Here is a 20857-nt window from a genome sequence, read left to right on the forward strand (position 1 = left end):
TGTGGAAATAATAATTTTAATTGCACTGTGCAATGGAATCTTCCCAGGGAAAATGATATAGAAAAGGTAAGAGAGCAAAACCAAATAGCTCAATGCTTTCATTGAAATACAATTTTTTTCACTCTATGGGTTCTAACTCATACCAGAAGAGACAGTCTCCCAGGCTTCTTGAAGGCAATGGGTACTGAAAACAACTTATGACTTGCAGAAAGATGTCTAAGGTGTATGTCCATTGCTGCTGATTCCAGGCAAAAATACCAGAACTCTTAATTAAAACCAGCAATTTAAACAAAAGTAGCTTTATACTGATTTTCAGTGCCCTTATTCTTCTCACTCTTGACAGTAATCAGGGATGGAAGGTCTGATGTCCTATAAACTCCAGTCCTCATCCTCCCTTGGCAAGATCTCAGTTCAGAAATGTAACCTTCAAAGCTGAGGTTCCCTTCAGAATCGTCACAGGAGCGTGTGCCGGTGTCTTCCAGTTTGACTCCATCCACATCGATGATCCTGTTCACAGGGAGCTCCATACTGGGGTTCTGTCTCACCCCAGGAGGATTAAAGCTTCTGCTGGTCTTCACTTTGTGAGAGGTATGCTCGCAAGAGTTTCCCTGTAAATCTTTTTGCTTCCTGTGGTTTGCACCTATCAGAGGAATTAAAAAGAAAAACACAAAACAGAAGAGTTAAGTCTCTCCTGGCTTTCAGCACTTTTCAATATTGCAGCTTCCTCTGAGGTCTCAATGGTAGATTATCAGCTGGGATAGTCCTTTGTCCCATCCAGGAGACTCGATGTATGAAGTAGGCAACTAAACAGCAGACCTCAAAGATACATGCATACATATTAATGTATCTGTCTTAATTTAGCATTTTTTCAGAGGTTTTAAAAAGACTCCATTAAAAATAACCACTTAGTATAAATTTGCACACCTCTAGAACAAAAACTCCTTCACCAGCAAACCCAAAGGTAAGGGAGGAGAATACAGAGCACAGAATACTGGGGCACAATGGGAGATGTTCCTTGGCTTGAGCTGCCCAGCAGTACCAGGTCCCTGCTCAGATACTATTTTTACCTGGCTAGAGATTAGTTCTCTAGCAGATGGAGAAAGGATGACTTGAAGTTGCAGTTCACTGTCCTAAACTGTAACCAAGCAATTCTGGGCCATGGTTTAGAGGACAAGAAGAAAATAAACGACTTAATTTGCTGAAGGGCTTTAAATGCTCAAGACACACCTGAGACGTGGTTATTTTCTTTAACCTTGAAGTTTCTTTTTGGTCCAGTGCTTCTACAATCACAATCGTTACGATTTAGGCCTATTCCATAGAACTACCCACAACATCATTACTATCCCAAGTTAACCCTCTATTAAAGCCCTGAGCTCCCCAAAAGGTCGCTGTGTGTTAGGTATGACACTGCAAACTGCTGGGCGCTTGTTAATGCAAATGCAGATACATCTGTTTGCCTCTTGCAACAGGCAATGAGAAAGGAACAAGAATGAGCTGATGTCATGATTCGCCCCATGGTTATCAACATGATTCTGGCATTAAGGTCTCCTCAACATAATGATACAAAAAGGGAGAAGAATTTGCATTGAGGGAGAACTGTTTTTGTTAGACCAACTGGTATCCAAGAAAAACATAGAAAGACTTTGAAGACACAAAGGCAGACCTGAGTAAGGGCTTCCATTTCACGTTTCATTTCTTTTTCCAACCTATACCAGCTGTTCTTTAAAAGATACTGTCTTGTCCAACACCTCTTACCTAAACCATTTCTAAATGTCTTGCCACGCTAGCCTATTTCACCACACCAGTGGTTAAATCCTATAGCTGCCTTTGAAATCTTTTATTTGTGTTTGCTCCAAAAAGTGATGTGTACAGTGTATTTTGCAAGAAAAAGACATTTCAATGTATCATCATCACAATCAAGAACTTTTTGATAGATAGCAGGGGGAAAATGCAAATGAAAAAGACCAAAAACTGTATTTCATAATGTTTTGCTCCATTCACTCCTGGGTCTTCTGAAGGGTCAAAGCTTTCTACTTATCAAAAATACGTTAATACTCCAAAAGTAGTGCAATATTATTGTAGTGCTTTATCTACAGTGGAACCCCAGATTAATAATGTGGCTATTCCACATCAGTAACGCCTGCCTTTTTTCACACCCAGAGGAATTAGATCAAACTCCAAAAAAATCAGCTGAGCAATAGCAGAGAGGAGGCAGTAAGCTTCCCCAGCCCTGCTAGCCCAGCACGACTCCAGCCTACTAAATTACAGCTAACATTTAATTAGACTGTATTACACTTCAGGTTTACATCTTCCTACTGCAGCTGAACATTGGCTTAATTGCAACTGCTGTTTGCATGGCAGTGGTGTAAAACACTCCTCTTCTATTCTAGAACATTTATCTTAGCACAAATGTACCAAAGTGCACTCTTGATCTTTTTAATGTATGATTTTATGCCTGTTGAGGAAAATCTCAGATTATCCTTTTGTGTTGGTTTAAAAGATGCAATAATTAAAAAAAAAAAACAAATAAAAACCCCACATGCTAATGATCTATTACACCAAATAGTTGCATTGAGAGAGCACAAGTCATCCAGTTGTCCTAGCATTGAGAAGACACCCTTCTACCAAATGTAAAGAAATAATTTTCATGGTGGTGTAAGGTCTCATCTCTCTGTTGACTTGAACTAAGCTGAAACACCTTCCACGTTCAAAAGATACAGACTATATTAATAGGATACAACAAATCAAAGAGCTGGAAACTCCTGCTGAGGAATGCTATGGAAGTTGCAGGTACTGCTGCATTTATTTGCTTGCTGAGTCTTTCCACAGCTAAATATGAAAAATGTCATCAAGGATTGGCATTATGATGTCACCAAGTCACCACACAGAGCAACTGGGCTTGGAAGTTGTCTTAAGAACAAAGCAAAAATAAGGCCAGCGTTAGCTCTTGGGCTTCACAAGACATAACCCCACCTGAAGAGAAGTAAATCTGTACTATGGGCAGTTTTTTTCTATTAATGCCCTTCTCAGAAGCAATCCCTCTCAAGCATCTAAGAAATTACTACTAGAGGCAGGGCAGTAACAGAGAAGGTCTTACCTAAAATACTGTTTCAAAAGAATATAGAATTACTAAGGGACGACACAGGGGAAATTATTACTCTTTTCTTGACAGGGTAAAAAATATCTTGGCTCATCTACACCAAACAGAAAGTTGGTTGCACTACTAACACTACATTGAAAAAACTATTTTAATGTGCTTTTTCTTCCTAACTTGTAAACACACAGCATTTATGAAACAAAGCTATAGGAGAAATTCCCCAAACCAGGTTGTGCATAAATGTATCCTGCAAGCTTGAAAATAGAACAAGGTTTGCATGTACTCACTGGAGATTTATAATGAAGCTTAAATGATGCCTATAACAGTTCCACACCGGTCTCCTTCTCATATTCTGAGTAACAAATACCTGAGCAAATTTTGCTATGCAGGGCACCACCCAAGGTGCAGAGAGCTTTCACAGATAAAATTTGTCTTCACATATTCTTGCACCAAACGATGAAAACCTCCATGACCATCTCTGTCAATTGCTTGGCCTTACATAAAGCACGTCAGGAATTACGTTTTCCCGAATCTAACCTGTCAAATGCCCTACCTAACTTCAGAAGGAGAAGGAAGCAGTACTTAGAGCAGTAGTCACAGAGATTCATTTCCAAACAGACTGGAATAGCATCATCATGCCTATTGGCAAACTTCAGCTCCCCCGCTAAGCATTCCACACAGCTCTAAGGGAATTGCCTTGTGCATCTGATCCCATTAATATGTTCCAGCTGGTTTAAAGATGGGTAGATGCACGTCACCTTCTGTTTGTAAACTGGAGATCTGCTGCTTTATAGACTCGCAGCTAAACAGCTGCTTAGAAGGCTGGGTGTACCAGTCAGTGTTTTTCAAAAGGTAAATGGTCAGGCAGCGTCTGGGCTGATCTCCTGACTTCCTTTACCACTATTTCTCCTTTCCTGTAACTTTGACTTAATGTAATAGCCTTGAGCTCTCTGAATTTAACATTATGATTATGGAAAAGTGTCTTGACAGAGGAAGACAAGGAGAAAATATTCCTTGAGCTCTAAGAACTAAGTGAGATATTGGAAGACATTGCTTTCCAAGTAGTTTAGGAGCAAGGGAGCATTTAGCCAAATTCCAGGCAAAGGCAAGGAGCAGCACTGTCAAATGCAGATGATCGAATCAAATAACCATAACTCAGTGCAGATGCTTGGGATTTAAAGGTCCACCCACAACATCTTGCAATGGTATTATTACTATACCGTAGTTATTAGATCCATTATTTTTCAATGTGTTAATTTTAGTTACTATTCACTTATTAAAGTGTAGTTTGAATCGGTTCTGAAAATCAGCACCTCTATTTTTAAGTGATCAACACTCCTTTGGCACCTTTTTTTTTTTTTAAATAAAAGTAGATGATGTAAGAGATGAGCTCTGTTATTGTAAGCACACACATGGTGGATTTCATGTGTGACAGCATGTTAAATTCTATTCCATAATTTCCCCAACCCCGTTTCCATACAGACAGGCACCACTTCCACACAGATCCAGCCCCTCCGCTTCCTACCTTTGCTAAAATCCAACCATTCTGGTCAGTCCCATTTACTGTTTAGACGGTTCTCAGTGCTACTGAGAGATAGCAGGAACACCGCTGGTCCCAGGCATTCAACTTCTTGTGTCAGAGAAGATCAGATATTCGGTCAAAAAGAATGAGCTCCAGTTTCATGGTTTTGTGCTGACTTACAACAGGCAAGGGTCTGTTTGAAGTATTTCATAATACTTACAACCCTTGTGAAAAAATCACACAAGTTTTCAGGAACGACTCCTCGAATTGGTTATTTACTGGCATATACCACCTCCAAATGCCATCGGGCGTTTTCAGTCCCTGAATTCCTAGACTGGTGTGTTCCTTAGTCCAGGATATCAGGCAGATCCTGTTCTCATCTCCAATTCTATACAACAACGTCTCCTAAGGTGCTAGCTTGCTGCCCGAGCCAGCATTTTTTACATGAAACTCTAAAAAACGGAGCTTTGTGATGGTCACTTCTACAGTGGTGTTTACTTCGATGTCCTGGAAATATTTCAGCATGAGCAACTCTTTTCCTTAAGATAAATGTAACCTGGCAGACTCGCTCTGGGAAAGACACTTCTCTCTTCCTGCCCTAAACTATTGGGAAATGGTACTTCAAGAATTTAGACTTCCCAGACGTGGATTCTTTTAAGTGGTGGACAAATGATTTCCACACTGGTTGGTTTACAGTTAGTACTGTAAGCATTTTCCTTTTAAGTTTGCAAAGTGATTTATGCTTCTGAAGGGAAAATGATACTTTACGTTTAAGATTTAGAATTCCGCAAGTTAAATTCTTTTCAAAAGTTTCCTTCTTTTTATCTCCTAATTGATACAACAACGAGGAGAAAGAGGATTTAATAAAATGCTCCTACCTATCCAATTTATGCAAAGGAAATTTGATTTTATACGCCATATTTCACTTGCATGATGAAACACCCAACTGCTGCATAGGCTCAGGGCCATGAAACAATGAGGGCATCGAGTTAGAAAATGTATTAATCCAGAAAGCACCAATGCTCTGCACTACCAATCTGTTTACTTTTGTCCTGGGAATTGCTGGAATACATTTGCAGCATTAAGTTTTGAAAAGAAGGGCAGATAGAAATTCTTTCATTGCAGCCATCTCCAAAGCAATCATAAGAACAAAGCACAAAACATTATTTGGAAAGACAAATTCTGAATGTGTCAGGAGCTGGTAAGGCTACTACTGCTCACCAGTGGCATATAGAATTAAAAAAGGAACCACTGTACACTGGTTACCAGGGACAGGGACCTTTTATGTACCTGGCTCCAACAGCTGCTGAAGTGAGCTGCACACAATAGCATTTAAAAGCCAGGAATGCTGGAAGTAAAATAGGAAGTTTTGAATTTTGATCCAAAGTGACACACACCCTCTCAATACACTTGTCCAATTCGCTTAAACTTTGTTTCTCCACTGCTAACCTTGAAATAATTTCCAAACACTTTCCGAGCATTAGGTGTGACAAAACACCTCTGCAACAGCCTGCAAGCATTCAGCCCTCAGTTTGATCTTCCAGCATTTACTGTTAAAGTTGGGTCTGCCTTTCCGTCAGTAGTCAGTAACAGCAGGTTTAATTATTGCGGGGAGTATCATGTTGGGAAACAGTGGATTGAATTACTCGAATCAGCTTTAATTTAATCTGCCATTCATTATGCTATTTGTCAATTAAGAAATTCTAAAATGTGGTTTAGCAGGGCTACCAGTTACATTTCAACTAATAATTCAACTAAATTCATTTCACTGTCCAAATAAAAGCCATGTATATGAGTAGATCTGGGTTTAGCCTGTGTGCCTTTGCTTCAAAAAGCAGCCGCAATTTTTCTAACATTTTATCTAGTCAGTGATAAAATTCACAATTCTCTCCACAGTGTGTATCTTGCTGTTTGATTGAAATAAGCTTACATTTCAAATCATTATCCCTTAAGGCCTTCCTTGTTTCCCAGTTGTCTACACTTAACATAACACTCCTTCTCCTTTGTTTACTATTGATCCCAGTCATGTACTACATGTAGTTCTCCCATTTAATCATGCTCTGATTAAAAGAGGATTAGCAGATTCTGGCCTTGGTATTACTGGATCCCCACGAGTACTTCTTAATATTGATCCAGAATCCAATTAACTTCTATAAAATTACACAGTAACAGTAAGGATGTAATTAAGTGCAGGACAAGAGCCTTTGTTAAAAATAATGATTTATATGATTTTTTACATCATTTAGTCATAATCCCTTCCTCTTCTTAAATTTTTACTTCATTATGTTTTCATTTCTTGATTTACATAGGAAACACCACTGTATTTTCTCAAAAATATGCAATGTGATCAAGGGATTATGTAAAATTCTAATTACATAAAATGCTATCAATTCTTTTACTAAAATAAAGGTTCCTTTTGAATTTTTGAATATACAGGCATGATCTCCGTAACTATCACAAAGCTTATTTCACATGGAATTCATTACCCTTATAACTGAAAAGTTTAGTAGCCATTTAGTAGTCACAGAAATACTGCTGCTACTCTCTGATCTCTACTCCTCAGCTGTAGCGTACTGCGTCGTCTCTGTGAATAATAAGAAAGAGCAGTTGGGAATTACTTTTGTTTGATCTTTGAGAACAACAGCCAGCCCCAGGCTCTGAGCATCCACCCTGCTTTTTGTTTCTACATAATTTATATTGCAGAGAAAAAAAAAAAAGCCCACTAGAACTGGCACTAACTATCCCATTTCTGGAAGCTTTCCAGTACGAGAAGAATGTTTATTTTGAGGCTGCCATTGCCCATCTATTTCAGAAACAAAGCGGTATCTTCAGAACAAATTCAGGAACTGTTTATTACAGTCTAAATTCACCCTTCATCTTCCATAGCTTTACTATTCAAACATGATTCCAGAGAGATCACCATGCTTTTATTTTTCCCTAGCTGGCTCTCTACTTTAACCAATTACACTATGTATCTATAAAAGGGAGTTTTAAATAAGCTCTTCTTTCAACTGAACTGCTGGATCCTCTACTGGAAAAAAACCCCACAAACCTTATTTAGAAGGCAAAAATTCCATTGGCTGTAATTGTAATTTAATTTTAAGAATATTTCTCATCCTAAAAGGAAAAAAAAACCCAGAAGAGGGGAATTTTTTTTTTAATAACAGAAGGAAGAACAATTTGATTGAATCAAATCTACAGTCTGTGCACCTTCAGTCTGGGTTGCTGTCAAAGCTAAAGAAGACACGGGGCTCCCTGAAAAAGCCCGATTGCTACTACAACTACATGCTCACCTACTTTGTAGTAGAGGCAACAGTCTCTATGAACAACTCAACAGGCCCCATGGAATAAATAGGCTACTGCAAGGCCTCTGGTCTGACAGTCACAGCTCTTGAGGGCACTAAAGGTCTGAAAGGCTCCCTGTTCTCACGACAGCTATTTTTCACGTGGACGTAATGAACGTGCCTCACCACCTGGGCCATAGACCATATCATCCAATTACAAAAAAAATCCAACTACAAAGCAAACAAAAAGCCCCAAAGAGATTAGATCTCTATCTTAACACTTTCAAAAATGACTGGACCGCTTCAAGCCAATTGCCCCACAATAATGAAGTTATTTCTTCCACAGATGGGTACCACACCATTATACATACAGACATGAATTCAGTAAGTGCATTTCAGAATTAGTTCAGATTCCAGATTCTGATTTTTATAGTGGGAAATCTTCCAGAACTAGCAGGATCATTCAAAAATAAAGACCTTTTTTTCTTGATGAGTAATACAACTAGAATCAGTAATGATTCTTATGTTGCAAACTGGTATTTACCTCATACATAAATATTACTACAGTATAAAGATGTTTCACTTATCTAAGAAAGTTAAGATCTGGATTTGAAAATTTTTTCTAAAAGCTTTGAGCAATTGCAAACCTCATTTTTTCTGTTTTCCATTATTCATATTTTGACTGCTAGATCTTAAAAAAAAAAACAACCAAAACCATGAGATACCTGTTTCAGTGATTAATATTGTCCTGGCTTGACTACATCAGTCCGTGGTTAGAGAATCGCCTCCTGCAGAACGTAAGGGACTGCTTCATCCCATTCCCCCAGCCCATTTCCCAACATATATAAACCCGATGTACAAAAGCCCAACATGGAGTGTAAGCATGCATGTAATTTGTCTTTATGCCAATCTGAAACCAAGAATATAGACCACTTCAACTTATGGAGTCATTAGTTTTCTTTTGATCCCAATATTTTAATTCAATAAACCAATCAGAAATGCATTTTCCATCGTTGGCAGCTTATGAACAGAGAACCATTAAAGCACTTAAAAAAGCAACCATTATTGATGATCTAGTCCTTGGAAATACCAATTACTGACTGGAGATAGTTTCCAGCAGTCTTTATTGCAATTACTGTATGTCATTGAGGAGTCTTTCCATGCAAACTATGAAATCATGAAAACAGGAAAGTTTTGTTTCATCCCACACTTTTTCCATAAAATCACCGTTCTTTTCTAGAATACAGTTCCCAAAGAATACTAGTATACTGTGAGAGGAGTGTAGAATAGTACTATTCTACTAGTGTATACAATAAGGTTGTAGCAAAACCAGAAGGTGTTTAACATCTTTTTTGTTGTTGTTCCTAAATAAATAAATAAATAAGTCTAGTTTGTCACAAAGCTAAGAGAAACTATAATTTTAGTTTTGCAAAGTTATTCTGTTTGATTAGAGATCTCTCATAGATCACTATGGCAGAAAAATAAAACACAATCACCAGTGTAAAAAAAATTACAATGCTAAATATGTAGGATATTAGTTACTTGTTATGAAAAAGTCTGAATAATTTTAAAAGGGGAACTGCTGCAGGACTTTCAGCTGCTTCATTTTCTTTCATGGAAGCCCATGACCAAGAGGGAACACAGTGACTTTTGGAAAAATGACATTTTCAGTCCCCAGAATATGATGAGGCCTAGGTAACAGCACCACAAGCTTCCCAGCAGTACTTTTTCTTTACTTAGGCGTCACAGTACTGTTACATAGGACCCATCTCCCCGAATGAAGAGAGTACTACAGACTTCAGAACCCATCCAACCTTTCATTTCCTACCCAGGACTACCAAATAAAGAGGTTGTTATATTGGTTACTCCACATCAAATGACCTGAGATCACCAGCTCATTTCTTAAAAGACCAGGGAAGAATTGCTTTAGTTTAAAATAAGAAGGAAAGTAATGAATACAAAGTTTAGCCCAAGAACCCAAAGACAGAAGAGACTCTCCTTTCAGGAGTTCCTGTTGTGACTCATTTAAAAGAAATCTCCTGTCTTCTCTGGCTTCTGGTGCACATGTCAATGCTATGGATTTCACATGTGACCCATCAGCATCTCAAGACAGTGTTTTGCCCTTTGATATATAGATTATTAGCAAATATAAAGTTTGTCAACTTGTCATATGTATTAATCTGTTTCTTATTAGAAGATAATTTCGATCAAAATTCTGAATCCGGGACTGAAAGAACTGTTTTAAAATAAGAAAATCAAAGCTTAAAACCAGTTTGTGTAACTAGGTCTAGAATTTATTACTCCTGAGAGAACAAAGATACAAAATACATGTGAAAACTACACAAAGATTTCTACAAAGTAAAAAGTAGAAAGTGGGAAAAGGGAAAGCTACAGTTCAGTGGTTACACAGAAATGTATGGCATGCATTAAAATACTGTAAATTCATGAAGTTTTTTTTAAGTGCAAATGGTTTTTTAACAGTTCTCACTGAAAAATATGCAAATTGATACCTATGTTGTACACTTGTCATATTATCAGAAAGACACCAACACAAATCTATGCATATGCACATCAATACGTCTGAAGTACATTTTGTGGTTTCGTTATTTGTAGGCACTGGTTACAGGTCTGCTCAATACTCAGGTTCAGAAATTAAGTGGTAGTGCTTATAGAACATTTCTCAAATACTACTAATAAAGGAATTTGCATTTAAAATACCAAGAGGATGAAATAATTTGCACTTCTATTTAAAAGCATCCAACAGCCAAATAAGTATTTACAAATCATCAACCATACAGAACAGTATCAAATACTCTGTGTAAAAAGATAAATAATTAAAATGTATATTCCCACATCACAAAGAAATGTGATCATACAAATTATGGCACCATATGTTTGTGAAACATCAAAAATAAATGTAGCACATAGATACCTCTTCTTATATTTTACATTAAAATGTACAGTACAATGACTGTAAAATGTCAATGTCACAACACCCAGCGTCTTCAAGCTCTTGTTTCTGGGAATAGCAATTATGATTAGAGTCCGTGTTTAGAAAGAAATTCCATACTACAGCCTTGGGCTAATATTGCTCTGTGATATTGCTAGACCATGAAACTTACAGCCTAAAAAATGTTACATATTTTCTTTAAAATTATCTAATAGAAAGAGCTACTTCACATGCGAATATTTTGGGAGAAAGTGTGATAGATGCAACCTATTACTCTGTGTAGCAAAGTATGGGTTAAAAAAAGCCTGGACCATGTTTATTTTTATGCACAAATATCTAATTTATCAGAGGAATATTTTTTAAAGTAAGGTCTATCGATTTCAAATTTTAATCACAAATGGTACCACAGTTCTCAACACATAATTAGGGTTCCCACTAAAGCACTTAAGCTTCCAAACCCTGATCATGTATCTCATTATGACAAATGGATCAGAAAATCTGGAACGCAACAGTGTTCTGCAGCTTAAAATGCTGATATCCTGTTTTGTACTCCTAGGGTAAAGAATGAGATAATTATAGCAGATGGATGGATTTTAAAGGTTTGTCTGCATGTGTCCATTTTTGGCCACATGCCAAATCCAAACAAAAGCTCACTGTTAAAGGCAACCAGAAAATTTACAGTTAGCACAGAATAAGGCAATGAAAATCCTTTTTTTTTTTTTTTCTTTTCCTCCTTTTATAAAAAAACTAAGGTGCACAGAGAATTTTCTTTCTTGTTTTAATGGGTGCCAAATACTGATCAACAGTGCCAAGGAAAAGTAGTTTTACATAAAAGGAAAGACTATTAAAATCTAGAAATACCTGAATTGGATCTTTGATATCCAGATTTTTCCTGATTACCTGCAAAAGGAGTTGGGGGTGGATAGTTGGCTTCTGTGAGTTTACTGATGTCTGACGGTGGTGTTGGTGGTGGCGGTGGTAGCAAAGTGCTGTTAGGGCTACTAATATCTCCTTCAGCCACAAGAGTCAAGTCTGCCACATTCTCATCATCTACCATCTGTATGCCTTCAGCTTGCAATTCTCTTGACTGCCTTTTCCATATCGCTGCACTGTTTTCCTGTGCATGCGGAATTGGAGACAACGGGGTATTAAAAGGAACACTGATAGTCTTCTGGCTGTGAAGTGCTGCCAAAGCAGATTTATGTTTATTTTCTGAGTAACCCACTTTCTTAACTGAATTGTCGTTACAGTTTTGTAGGGACTCCTGTTTTCCACTTGGTGATGTACATCCATCCTTGCCATCATTTTTTGAAACTCGCCCTTTAGGGCCTGTGGGAGTAGACGAGGATGGTTCGGGACCAGTGGGTGGTAAACGAAGAAAGTCAGGAAGAATAAGGTCTTCTTTCCTTAGCAGTCCACGTTGGTCATCTGCTCTGTTACTTTGAGCTTTGGATATGAGTTCAAAAAATTCTATTGGGGAAAAACCCAAAATTGACAAGTTTTTGTCAGAAAGTGCAATGTCATTAAAACGTAAATTTTCAGCACATTTATTTTCCATGAAGATCTTCAATTCTCTCAATGCTGCCTTGAAATAAGATCCCATGTTAATTAGGAACTTTTTCAATTGCAGCAGTGTTTGCTAGCATCACTATAATTAAGACCATCAGGATTGCTATTGTAAGAGTTCTGCAGTTTAGAACAGCTGCAATTCACTGAGCCTTGAACACATCTTCTATGTTATGCAGTTAATAGATCTGTACACACACACACAGGATTTTTAATGCTTTATACAAAACAAGGCTCTGGTCTTACTGACAATGGGTGCACATTTTTATATTCTGGATGGTTTTTACCCATCTTAACTCAAAAACAGCCATGCCATTTTTAAAGATTCAAATTGTTGCAAGCTTCCTTGTTATATCGAATTTCTCTCAGTTTAATAATATCTTATCACAGTTTAAATTCAATTCATGGTGTAGTTTTCACCCAGGCTACTACCATCGCATGGCATGATCAGATGTTGATTTAAGTAACCCCATTTTAACTTTGCACTGCAATGAATCAGTAGCATACAGGTAGTCAATAGCCACCAAAGCAACCATTATGAAAAGCGATGGAGCAGTTGTTTGGGGTTTATTCAGAGAGTTCTTAACACAATTAGAAGTGAATTTCTGATCATGTCCTTAATGATGTCCAATGGTTTAGTATGTTTCTTTATATAAATAATACTCATAGTAAATCACCACTGTTCTAGAAAGTCTCAAAACTTGGCAACAAGAAACTTGTCAATCCTAAGCCAAGAATTACACCACTCCTCAAAAAAGAAGCATCACAACAATAAACAAACTCTTTGGTACAAAACATATAAATATAAAAATATGTAACTCTTAATATAGGGTTTCTGCATGTCCTAATTTTTCAAGAAGAGAGCATTGAAACTACTGAATATTAAAGACGCTTAAAAAGGCCATCTCCAACAGATGAATTAAAAACAATGATTTCAACCCAGCTTATAAATACTGTTTGAAGCAAGAGCCATTACAAAACAAAGCACAAAAAGTTAGTATCAGCTTTAACTTAGCATAACACGAAGTCATACGCTTAACACTTGTATGACCTTATTCCTAATGTTCTGGTATATTTGGCAGGCTTTGCAATGTATTTGTAAAAACATGCTTTGTCAAATGCCATAAAATCTGAAAGTAGCCAAGATGGAAGCTTCAAAATGCTTCTTATTGCCAAAGTTTTGCAAAATGGCAGTATGCATATTAAAACATGCAACATTTCTAATATGTCTCATACAAAAATGTTCCTTTCTGAAATTTCAAACTTCATAGAACAGTTGTTTGGGTTTTTTTCATTAAAAAACAGTCTACAACATTTGGTACGTATTTTCCGAACTTGAACAAATTTCACAAAATTCAAAATAAAATGTGAAAGCCTCGAATTCTGAAGTTTTCAAATTATGTTAATGTTTTACTCAGCCCTAGGAAGAAAAATGAAAATATTAAAATATGGAAAACAAGTTAAGAAAATAATAAGCAACAGAAAATAATTTAAAATCCAGCAATATTTTGTAGTAACATATTAACAAGCATCTATTTTGCAATAAAAGTTTCACTCAGAGCATTTTTCTCCATTCCAGTCAGTGGACATTCATTCACAGATGGTCATTCATTTGCTAAATAACTCTGCATATCCCAGTTTTGGATAAGCATATTAAGTAACATCAGCTGTACATTTTAATCTGTGGGTAAAATATGTCCTCTGATTTTTTTCTACTTGGGAAAATAGGGAGGAACGTGTAGGGCTGACAACATAACTAATTCCTTCAGTTAATGCCTTAGGGCAGAAGGTGGTATGTCAAGATTGCTGCTGCTATATCGGTTTTATTCCTCTTTCTCCTACGGACATCTTTCTCTAAGAAAGCAAATTCTCTTTATGAATTCTTTACCACCAAAAAACTACCAAGATGCAATTGAAGGTAAAAATAGGACTCAGAATATGTTAGGGGATGTTTAGCATGGAGAAGAGGAGGCTGAGGGGAGACCTTATCATTGCCTACAATTACCTGAAAGGAGGTTGTAGAAAGGTGGGTGATGGTCTCTTCAGCCAAGTGACAGGCGGCAGGACAAGGGGAAATGGCACAAAGCTGTGCCAGGGCAGGGTCAGATTAGATGTTAGGAAAAAATTTTTCACTGAGAGAGTTGTCAGGGCCTGGAACAGGCTGCCCAGGGAGGTGGTTGAGGCACCTTCCCTGGATGTGTTTAAAAAAAGGGTAGATCAGATACTTAGGGATCTGGTTTAGCATAGGACAGGAACGGTTGGACTTGATGATCTTAAAGGTCTTTTCCAACCTTGTGATTCTGTGATATACAAGATTACCAATAAATTCCTTGCTTATTTCTACTTCTCACAACCTTTTCAGAGCAGTTACAGAATGTAAACTCTTGCCCATCACAGCTCCTCCACAGTCTTCAGACTGTAGTGCCCTGACTGTCACAGACTTTAGCAGAAAATTTTCAAAACTCTTACCTGAGTAAATTCGGATCTACACCATGGTGCAGAAAGCCTTTTGCTGAGGTAAAGACTCTTATGTAAAGGTGAACAGAAAGGCAAGCTTCTACAGCTTGTAAAGGGCATCGAATGGGATATTCAATTGCAATTGAGTAACTAATTCCTATTTATTTTACCTGGAATTAGGTAGCTTTTGCTTTTGAAAATCCCAGCAGGGACCTACATCTATCTTTAGGTAGTCTTAAAATTTTATCTTCAGCTTCAAAGACTTTATAATTCAAACACAGCATCACACAAAAAGATAAGGACCACGACTATGATTTTCACAATGCAGTATTAAACACACAGTACCTTTTCCTACACAGACACAAAATTCTCATTTTTCTAAGTCTACTTATGTTAATACATAAACTATAAAGTTCACATACCCTCTGCTTCATCCAAATTTATTTTCTGACATTTTTTTTTCCCAATCTTTGCAATAGAGTCTTCTCTCTTTGACAGCCGGACTTCCCTAGCATTTTTTCCATTTTCGCCTTTCATTTTGATAGAATTAGACTTTCCTAGAGTTCTTCCCTCTCCCTGCATTAGAAGGAAAGTTAAGTACTACTTACATTTAGGCTATAGCACTGTGTACATAAAATGGTCTATGTGAATAAAAAAGTTATTTTGAAAACATTTTTCTCTAACACCACCACAACAAATGCTTTAGTTTCATCTTGATGACTGCAAAGAACATTTGCCACAGCACTTCTCAAGAAAGTATAAATAGAGTGTTGTTTACTCTAGATAATTCACATTACAGAAAGGGCCTTTGAATTTCAGAGTAATTCAATCATTTTCAAATACAGATAAGCCAGTGAGACACAAAACAACAAATACAACACAGTGAAAGAGCTATCTGATTCATCATGAAGACAAACTTTTCACAAATAAATGCTGTTGACAGTGAAGGAAAAAAAAAATCAAATGAATTACAGCTATAGCTAATCTAGTTACATAATTTGGTTGATTCAAAATCGTGGATGAATTCAGCTTTTAGTAATGAATTCCAGAGCAAACAAAACATGATCTAAGGGACAAAAATCATTGCAGAAGACTTACAGTAGATACTTGAGTTCTTGAAGTAGTTACAGTTGCAGTCTGTTTTACCAATGCACCTTTTTGTTTATCTGTAAACACTAAACACAAACATACCTTCTATAACTACAATTCATAATTTCCCAGAGAAGTAATATTTAAGTGAAAATGATGAACAAACCAGATTCTTTGCTTTAAAATTTCTCAAAGAGTTACTCAGAAAATAAAGAGGGAGCATAGTTGATATCCCTGACATTCTTCAGTCAGAATCTACCATCATTTCCCTCACAACTTCACACTTTCCTAATAATGGCAATACTTTAAAAGTTTAAAAATGCTGGTTTTATTTAAGCTCTCATGAATTTTAGTTGATTTAGAACAGATAGCTTTTAATATCCCAGCTACTAATTTAGTCTTTAATTCTCCAATTTAGAATTTAAGCAGCTAAAAAAATTCAGCATTGAAAGGTCATATTAAATCTTTTCCACCTGTTTTGCACATCAATTGTTTTCTAAATATTGCCATATCCTCCTTGTCTACTTCCACATAACTGGAGTGGCTCCTTCAAATGAGATCTGCCTACAAGTAATACACTAATCAAAGACTGGAGCCGCAAACAAAGAATCATGGCCTTTTTTCACTGGTATACTGTCACAGAATCAGCCTGCTGCTAGAATGATCGTCTATGATTTAAGCTTTTATAGCAGCTGGCAGCACACAGGGATTAGTTTTACTTGTAATCTGTAATTAATTATCTGTGAAAGTATTTAGATTAATATCTTTTTTCAAAATGACAACTGGTTCCATTTGCTATAAAAATGACATATCTGATTCTTCTCAATAAATACCTCCATCTTTATTCTCCTAGTTCTTCCTCAAAGAGAATCTCTAAGTCAATGTAATTTAACCACATCTAATTTCATTTTTAAAACTAAATGCTCTATATCTATAAAAAGGTTTCCTAATTAAACTGTTGATTAAGGCTGCTTACATAAAAATCTAGTGTGTTAATTGTGCCAAAAGATTATCAGCTGTTCAGTTGAATATTCAAGTAGAATATTCAAGTATTATTGGTGAAAGGTTTCTTACAGCAATAGTACAGTACTTGATATGAACAGATAAATTTAATCTTCAATCTTTAGGGCCTGCACTCCTTTTTCCTTATGATATATAGTAACATGTAGTATCATATAAAGATATATATGTGACATATCCAAATCTATTCACATTTACCTCATCTTTGCATCAATAGAAGAAATTAATGAAAGTCAGGGTTTATGAAGCTGGCTTAACATCATAAATACAAACTTTTAGGCCAACTTACCTCTACCCTTTGCTGGCTCTTTTTCATCTAGAACAACCCGCTGACCATCCAGATTAGATATAGGGACACCAAGATCAAGTGGTTCCTGCTCACCATTCTAAAGTCGGATCACAGTTTGTATATAACAGAGGAAAAAGCTGTTTTCAGAACAAATTTATGCAGTCTAACATTTTTGAAAGAAAATGAGCATTTTGGTGTATCAGTGTAGCCTCAAAATATCTTTCTTTCACCATTCTAAAAATGTTTATTCCAGATGTATACAATTACCTTGATTACAGTAAGTGTACCTCATTTAATTGAGGAGAATGGCATTTGGGGAAAAGAAGATAGAAAAAGAAAAACGTTCCGCCCAAGTTGCAAGCACGTACAAATGCTCTAGAACAACTAGGGTGTGTGTTCAGGAAATCGTATTTTTCAGAGGAAGTCTGAGATTATTTTACATTCTAAATTTGTTTGTAAATTTTGTTATTTTATTCAATGAAGTAATCTTTATACCAACATGTGTTTCAGTTATTTTAAATACATGGACTGGTTCAGCCAAGACACTATACGTTCTAGAAATACCACAAAAGTAACTTTCCATTTCTCGATATTCCATCACAACAGACTAGAGAAAATGCTAGCCAAGTGTTTAGTAGTAGAGAAGTTGCATCAGTCTGCTTCCATGGAAGTTTTCTATATGGGAATTTAAGGCAAATCTCATGATTCCCAGGATAATGAAACTACAGCTACTCTCAATGAACTTTTCCTTGTTATTAATTGAAAAAGTTGAGCTCTGCAAGAAACTATGTTCGGGTTCTATTATTTAGGATGTTTGACTTACTCTGAAGGAGAGTATAAAACACATGCAGACTAAAGCTTTGAGGTAGTTACTATTAAGCATAATGATTATGACTACTATGCATTTTCATCTCAACACGTAGCTGTAAGTACAGATCTTAAAGCCTAATTATAAGGACAGGAATCATTTCAGGGACTATCTTAATGATATTCTCCAGACAAAAAGTACTGCAGCTTGAATTACATCAAAAGATACTTACTAGTCTTGCCACAAGTTCATTAAGATTTAAACCATATTTTGCAACCACGGGCCTTAAGACCTCTGTTACTGGTTTGGTAGGTTTAGCCTTCAAACCAACCGATCGATTGATTGGAACAAGATCCAGCCTGAAACATACCAATTGTAACATTAAGTTCGAAACACTCCAATAAACAACATGTGTAAAATATCTCAAATCCGATCTACAGCCAAGTTATACTAGTTTACAGCTAGTGACCCTCAAATTTCACTAGCACAAATCTATCCTCAGCTATCCTAAGGTATAAAGCACTTTTAATACAAATAAAACTTCCACTGCTTCGCTCGTCAGACCTGAGTGAAACCATGAGCCTCTCTAATTGCATGGTGATCCTCAGACCAATTAGAGACATCCCATAACTCTTTCATCTTTACAGTGAGATTGCTCTGACCATTCTGGTCCAGGACTGCTTCCAAAGTGCTTCCATGCCTGCACTGCAGCCTTGGATGCAAGAAAAATATTTCTTCCCACTTCCACAAGAGAGACTCACAGCATCCTGTTCAATTAATTAAGGTGGGATTGGACAGGCATTTTCCTTTTTAAGCACAGGAACAAATATGGTGGAATTCCAGGTGATGCTGATTCCTGGCTAGTTGCCACTGTTATCACAAAAAACTGCTATAAGAGAAACTTACAGGCAAAAGATGAAAAGCAATTCAGTTGGCATTTCTAGACCCTTCTTTAGAGTGTATTCTGCAATTTTATATCATTTCAGCAAAACAAAAAAATAATGAAGTAAGAAATAATACAAATTACTTAAATATAAGATGTTAAGTCTTACTGACTTTTTCACAGGAAACCTGAATAACTGAAACTTTGTCTTTCGTATTTTCTTAGGCTACAACAGTTACTAAATAGAAATGATCAGTTTTAATCAGTAGCTGGTAATTGACAAAGTGGCAGACGTTCAGATCACCAAGTATATCCACATAATATTTGTCTTATGTCTGAAAATACTACAAATATTTGAGCATTTTTGTTTACACAGTGTCTACCCACAGAAGGAATTAATGTAGAACATTTCTCCATTTTAATTAACAAACAAGTAACATATGATACTGCCTACTTAAAATTCCTTTGTAATTTGGAAACTCAACAAACTCACACTTAATAAAGGACTGCTCTATCTGAATCTCAAAAATGAATGTACTATACCCTATTCATTAATCTGAAGTACTGCAAAAGAGGAAGTAGCCCTTTCTGGGGCTGACAAAATAAATTTTATTCAATTGAAAAGCACAAATCCATACTAGAACAGAAATATTCTACTCCACTGCTTATTCCTGAAAGAAATATTTCATAGCACTAGTTTGGATTTTGGATTTTTAGAATTTAGGAACATCAGAACATTTTCTGTCACTTGGAAAAAGAATAGAAAGAGATGATTTAAAAAACATGTATACTATAAAATAATATTACATCATGCTAAATAAATAGCATACTGAATTATATTACACCCATATTAATAATAACAATGTCCAATTTATTAGTTTAAGATTCAGGGTTATAAATCTATTCCTAGATGCATCCATATTTATATAATTAGTCTTAATACAATCAGCAAGTTAGGCACATAATTACAGATGTAACTGAATGGGAATATGTAATCAATAAATATATCCATCTAATCTTAAAGGCCTTTTTTTAAGCTAGGACACTTGGAATTTAATTTACATCTCACTCTTGTGCTGCTTCAACCTACTAAACATGTCTGTTCCTGATGTGGAAGATCCCTCCAGGCTTGCAGATCTGTCCAAGATGCTTATTCACAACTGCTTCAGCCCAAGCAGCTGGACGTCATAATGATATTTAAATGTCCCTAAACTGGAACACTCACATCAAAATCTCACTAGTATCCAAGACAGCAATTCAAAAAGCTTCCTCTTGCAACATTTAAAACTCATCAGTTCTGGTCTGCTCAGTTTGAAATGCCCCTGTAGGCCTCCCAGTGACTCTTACCCTAGAACTCACAGAATGAAAGAATCATAGAAGGTTTTGAGTTGGAAGGGACCTCAAAGATCATACGGTCCCAACCCCGTGCCATGGGCAGGAACACCCTCCACTAGACTAGGATGTCCAAAGCCCCATCCAACCTGGCCTTGAACACTGCCAGGGACCCAGGGGCAGCCACAACTGCATGGTTACCTGGATTTTTTACTGGATTGAGACAAATCCTTTTCTGCATTAACTACTGTTTTCCTGCACAGGTAACTGGAAATACACTTTAGTGCACTTACAAATAGTAAAATGGAAAATGTGGTGGAAAATGCTACAGCAAAATAGTATTTGTGACTCTTACCGAAATAAAGTGCGTTTTTCTAAACGTAGGTCCCGAGACTCCAGGATGCTACTGTCTTGGTGCAATACAAGTGGCTACAGAGCACATGTCAGGAACAAAAGAGGAAAGAATATATTAATGTAAAAATATGTAGAAAAGAATAGCTGAGTAGTTACAAAACTTTCAGATAACTCAGAAATTGTATGCATTCTAGTAGATACTCATT

At 36.5% G+C, this 20857-nt stretch overlaps 1 protein-coding gene across 2 annotated transcripts in view; it reads right to left on the reverse strand.

The window, feature by feature from the left end:
• Positions 1-284: 284 nt before the first annotated feature.
• Positions 285-20857, reverse strand: part of RGS12 (regulator of G protein signaling 12) — a gene marked incomplete at both ends in the record, with an annotated part of 78271 nt that continues 57698 nt past the window's right edge. Inside the window, 7 exons of one of the 2 annotated variants that reach the window (XM_084266619.1) lie at positions 285-640; positions 11715-12323; positions 15299-15452; positions 15975-16042; positions 17275-17371; positions 18315-18441; positions 20653-20726. In XM_084266619.1, the coding sequence (XP_084122745.1) occupies positions 285-640; positions 11715-12323; positions 15299-15452; positions 15975-16042; positions 17275-17371; positions 18315-18441; positions 20653-20726 (1485 nt within the window). Of the gene's footprint in view, positions 641-11714; positions 12324-15298; positions 15453-15974; positions 16052-17274; positions 17372-18314; positions 18442-20652; positions 20727-20857 lie in introns of both variants that reach the window. The other variant, XM_084266618.1, reaches the window with a different exon arrangement.

Source organism: Gallinula chloropus (assembly GCF_964237585.1).
Source record: "Gallinula chloropus genome assembly, chromosome: 7".
Lineage (NCBI taxonomy): Eukaryota > Metazoa > Chordata > Aves > Gruiformes > Rallidae > Gallinula > Gallinula chloropus.